The 5,491-nt window shown below is 40.2% G+C and overlaps 1 protein-coding gene across 1 annotated transcript in view; it reads left to right on the top strand.

The window, feature by feature from the left end:
• IFNGR1 (interferon gamma receptor 1) overlaps positions 1–5,491 on the top strand; it is a 19,570-nt gene that overhangs the window by 3,106 nt on the left and 10,973 nt on the right. The window contains 4 exon segments of the mRNA XM_009319144.1: positions 2,346–2,460; positions 2,881–3,053; positions 4,540–4,700; positions 5,434–5,491. The exon segment at positions 5,434–5,491 is cut by the window's right edge and continues 11 nt beyond it. Of these exon segments, the coding sequence (XP_009317419.1) occupies positions 2,346–2,460; positions 2,881–3,053; positions 4,540–4,700; positions 5,434–5,491 (507 nt within the window).

Genomic DNA, 5,491 nt, shown 5'->3' with positions numbered 1-5,491 from the left:
AGACCTTTGGTAGATGATCGAGAGGGGTCCTGCCATAACATCTGCTACCTCCTTCAGTGCTCTGGGATGAATCCCATCAGGCCCCATGGACTTACGAACGTTCAGCTGATACAGCTGGTCCCTTACAATTTCAGTGTCCGCAAATGGAAAGTCACTGTTCCCACACTCATGGCCCTCCAACTCGGGGGACCGCGCAGCCCAAGGTCTATCAGTGTTATTAAAGACTGAGGCGAAAAACGCATTGAATGCCTCTGCTTTTTCTTCATCCCACTTAGTCAGATGACCATCTTCAACAAGTATCAGTCCAATGTTTTCTTCAGACCTCCTCTTGCTATTAATATACCTTAAAAATCCCTAATTGTTATCTGAAACAACACTGGCCAGTTTCAACTCTAGTTCAGCTTTGGCCTTTTGTGTCTTTTCCCTGCATATGCGAACCATGACTCTAATCTTCCTGTGAAGTCTGACCTCACTTCCAGAGATCATACAATTTCTTTTTCCTCCTGACCTCCATGAGGAGTTCCCTGTTCAGCCAGGCTGGTCTTCTGCCCCACTTGCTTGACTTACGACACCGTGGGATTGCCTGTTCCTGTGCTTTCAAAAGGTGGTTCTTAAAGACTGACCAGCACTAGTGGACTCCTAAGCCCTCAAAAGCACATTCCCAGCAGACACTGCTGGGAAGTTCCCCGAGTAGCTTAAAGTTTGCTCTCTTGAAGTCCAGGGTAGCAATTCTATGTACAAAATAAAACAAAAATGTGGGGATGGGAGGAAGAATGAGGGAGGAGTAAGCAAAGCAGTATGTAATTGCATAACTAAAAGCCATGTAGCTTCTACTGACAGTTCAAGTATGTTCTGGGATTTCATTTTCCACTCTTTTGTTACATGTAGTTTTATTTGTATAATAGTACACAAAAGTAAAATTTTGTAAGACTTACTCCACTGTGCCTTAAAACTAAATATTTGAAGTAACATTTGTGTGCTTTGACACCTCTTCTGTCAACTTGTCATGGTTTTTTTTCTTGTGGTTGATAATTTGACGATTGTGTTCCTTTTTTCCAATAACTGAAATGCCACTTTTGTACATATTAAAGCATAACTAAACCGCAGCACCAGTTGCAGAGTGATGTATGTTATGTGTATCAAATCTTCGTGGTTAATAGCATATCTCAGCCTCTGTGTATTACTTTCCATAGACTATTATCTTTGTGGTCTTGTTCTCAAGATGTGAAGATTGTTTACTTTCCCTCAATGTATCACAGAGTGAAGGTGGAGCACTTGCTTTGTGAACAAGTAGCAGTCTTGAGCAGGTCAAATATGAGTTAGCTGTCAAAACTTCAGAAAAGCTGTATTAAGAGAATATTAAGGATGCCAAACCAGACATTGAGAAGCTAAGAAGTAACAATTAAAATCCGTTGAGTGACCTTCATTTTTTCTCCTTCTGAATGCCATGCGACAGCCTTTAGTAGTTACAGGATCATGTAATTTTCCTTCCCCTGCAGCTGCTCCCCCGATATCCCTGTTGCTGCTTAGAACAGAAGCTTGCTGTAGGAGGAAACTATCAATGCTGCTCTTTATTTTTTTGTATCACTTACTTCCTTACCTCTGATGTTGTTCACTAAATGTACTTCAAATGCTTTCTTGTATATGGAACTACGTTACAGCTTCAGTGTTCAAATTCCTTACAAATGTTAGTGGTTTATTATTATCATCACAGCTTTCTAAAAATACTGCTGGAGTGGTAAAAATAGCATTGTCAGAAAGTCACATTGAATCCAGGCTTTCCCCAGCAGGCCTGTTGTCTTTTGGCAGGGTTGAGTCAGGAGGCAGTAGGATTCAGTAGGACTTCCCTGGAGCACAGACCCTGATACTGCAGCTTTGGTATCCTTTCTCCCCCCACCCCCTTCCCAATTCAGTTTCTGAAGAACAAGAGAAATCTACGGGAGCTAGGGTAATCTTTAACTTCAGTAAACTCATACTGTCTGTCTTGCTGGTATATCTGTATAATTACCAACATAGGGGTATAATCATCACAGCTTATGAACCCGATACGGGCTATCTGATGGACTTGCTTTTAGTGGGCATGGGTTATCTGAGGTTCTGGGTTGCAAACAGGAAGAAAGTTGTCTCTGTAGGAGAGAAGAATAACAAAGCAGCTTGCAGGGCTCGTGTTCATACTGGTGACAAACTAGTCCATTGGGGGGGGGGGAGTATTTGCGATTTTTATGTCTAATTTTTCCGGTCATTTCTAGCGTGTTGCCTTTTCCAAATAATTTAGAAACACATTTGGCAGTTCTTGTGTTTGACTAGGTCTGTTTATCAAAGTGCAATTGTTCTATTTCTTCTAGTGCCTTCACCAACGCAGATTGTAGTAACATCCAAAAACTTCAAAACTGTCTTGCATTGGCAGTACCCACTTATGTCTGAAACTCCTCGTTTTATTGTGGAAATCAAACCTTACAAGTAAGTTCTTACTCTTTTGTCATTTCCTGTACCTGATATTCTCTAGAAGTGTATAAAAGCAATCAGTCCATGGTAAATTCTTTTGTTTCTATGTGGTGAAGTCATGTAGGGTGAAGGTTGCCTAAGTGTAAATTAAGGCAAAATTTGTCAAATAACAGGATGGTTGAGGTTGGCAGGGACCTCTAGAGGTCTTCTGGTCCAACTCCCTTGCTCAAGCAGGATCACCTAGGGCCGGTTGCCCAGGACCATGTCCAGATGGCTTTTGAATATCTCCAGGGATGAGGGATGAAGGCTCCACATCCTCCCTGGGCAGCCTGTACCAGTGCTCAGTCACCCTCAAAGATGTTTTGTTACAGGCAGTATATTGTACAATATTGTGCAATTGAAATTGTATTAACTTTTACTTGATCTGTTTTACAGTTTAGGTCACTACAAGATCGTCTCAACTTGTGTGAACATTTCAGCTCATTTTTGTGATCTCTCAAGGGAAATACACGAGCTTTTTGCCTCTCACTGGCTTCGAGTTAAAGCTGTTGTTGGATCACAACAGTCTGAGTATGTTGAGACAAATGAGTTTATTTTGCAAAAGCATGGTAAGTTCCATAATAAACTAAACCCTGTAATTTTTTCCCAAAATTTAAAAAGTTAGTAATTATCCTTTTTGCTCTATTATTGTGTCTCATTTGGGAACATCGTCAGGAGTCCAGGATGAAATGAAGCATGATGGTTGTTCCGTAGGAACTTCTGTAGTTCTGCCTCTATAGGGACTTGTTAGCCCTGTCACTGTGGTATCCGAATATTTTTTCAAAACTTCTAAAGGCAAGAAAGTGATGCTGACTGTGCACTCTGTGCATACTTCCCATATTCTTGCCTGGTGTCCCAGACACCAGTTTAGGGTAGGAAACTGCCACTGGAAGCTGTGGACCTTTAGGCATCATTGAAGTAATATTCAGGTGGTTGGTGATGCCTTTCTTGACACTCTAATCCCATGTACTGACATCTTTGGGTGTCTAAATACTATCTAGAAGCTATGGGAGCCCACTGTAGCTGGATAACTAACAGTTACTCATTATTCATGTAAATCCTTTGGGCTGCTTCAGGAGAAATCACAGTTTTTCACATTAATATTGTGCAAATGAATTGTGTGTCTAGACTCCAGGCCAACCTGTCCTAAACAGTGGGGCAGGCCCCAGCATCGCATGGGCAGTGCAAAGCAGACAGAAGAGAGTGAGGAAAGACTGAGAGTTCCTCTCGTACTTGCTCCATTCTCAACATAGAGCTTTCAGGCAGAACATTGCCCGTGAGATTCTCCCTGACTAGGGCTATGCTATAGATAGAGTTGAATTTCTGCATTGCTGGAGCTGAAGAAGTGGAGTCCCTCTGTGTTTTCCACTATGATTCCCTCCCCACCCAATACTCCCATGACTTGGCTGGTTTCTAGTGTTTGTCAAAGGGACAGAAGTCACGGTAATAATGCTGAGTTTGAGAGTTTGCAGAAAATTGATAGCCATGTATGGAGGAGAGAGACAAAATCGTTTTCCCATTGAACAAGAAACTCATACGTTCAGTCAGATCATTAGACACCAAAAATTCATGTAGGCCATTGCCATGGGAAATCAGGCTTCCTAAGTACTGTTGCTCAAGGTGAGGTTTGTTCAGATTTTCAGATAGCCTTTGTTTCAGTACAGTATTGTTTTTAGCTGAGCATGATTTATGGTGGGATCCTAGTTAGCAGAATTTTGTGTTCTGTTCTCATTCACATATATATGTTTAATTGCTTTGTTAGTTTTTTTTTCTGTTGTCAGTGAGCTGAATTTTTACGGCCTTATGTGTATAGGAAAGTTAGATTGCTTAACAGTGATATTCTGCATGGACAATCTCCGTTTCCATTTTAGAAGCAGATTCATGAATGTATCCAAACACCGTTACTTCTAAGTGTCACAGCTGTGCAATATTAACAGCATTGAAATAAACATGTAATTCTTCTCAGATCTCTGATGAATTTTGGAAATCTAACTATAAATAGCATATTTTATGTTAAAAGCTTTGGCCTAATAGCAAAGGTGCAATGTGTTGCAGGAAAAATAGGACCACCAAAACTGAATCTCTCAAGGCACGGTGATAAAATCATGGTTGATATTTACCATCCTGCATTCCCATCTGTGGAGCTTCTTCCTTGGATCAGAGACATTTATTCAGACCTCATGTACTTGGTGACATTTTGGGATAGTAAAAATCAGGTAAGTTCCAAAATGAAAACTTCAAATTAAAAATACTAGTTTACCTTAAACGCATAAACAAGGGGTTCACTCCTATGACACACAGAGCCAACAGATATCAAGAAAACAGTTGAATGTAACATATGACTACTGAAGAACCTAAAATGTCAAGTGTGTCACAGTGAGGTATGTGACTGGAATGTCTGGATTTTGGTTGTCCAAATGGACATCTTATGACAAAAATGAGATTATGGCATTAGCTGTACACAAGACAGTTACTTGATCCATGCAATTGTTGCTGCATACACGCTAAAACATTGGTAACTTTACTTGTGCCCCTTTCACTTGTCTAGATAGACCTTTCATTTAAGAAGATTACCTTTTGAGGTATTGATACCACTTTATTTAGCGATCATGGAGGGTGAACTTGAGGAAAATGGTAGTAGGTATGTTTATTTACAGTTACTTTTTCGTATGCATCCAGGTACAAGTTTTGTAAGTGAATTAGGACTGTGAATCTAGACTATGAACAGCACAAATTTTAACTGAAAGCACCATGGTCTGATCAAATATAACATCTTAAGGTAGCTCATAAGCTGATAGCCGAAGTTCACACAGCTTTTGCAAGGCATATAGATGATGTAGGAACCGCATCTAATAGTGTTTTAACATCTTTGGAAGTGTTGGAAGGTACTATAACATTTATATTGTTGTATTGAGTCAAATGATATAATGTGACTTTCATTTTCTGCAGAGTAAAGAAGAGTTCCCTGAAGACAACTGTACACTGTATAAATGTAGCCTTAACATCC

Source organism: Pygoscelis adeliae, unplaced genomic scaffold (assembly GCF_000699105.1).
Source record: "Pygoscelis adeliae isolate BGI_AS28 unplaced genomic scaffold, ASM69910v1 Scaffold172, whole genome shotgun sequence".
Classification (NCBI taxonomy): domain Eukaryota; kingdom Metazoa; phylum Chordata; class Aves; order Sphenisciformes; family Spheniscidae; genus Pygoscelis; species Pygoscelis adeliae.
This window is presented reverse-complemented; position numbering and strand designations above follow the sequence as displayed.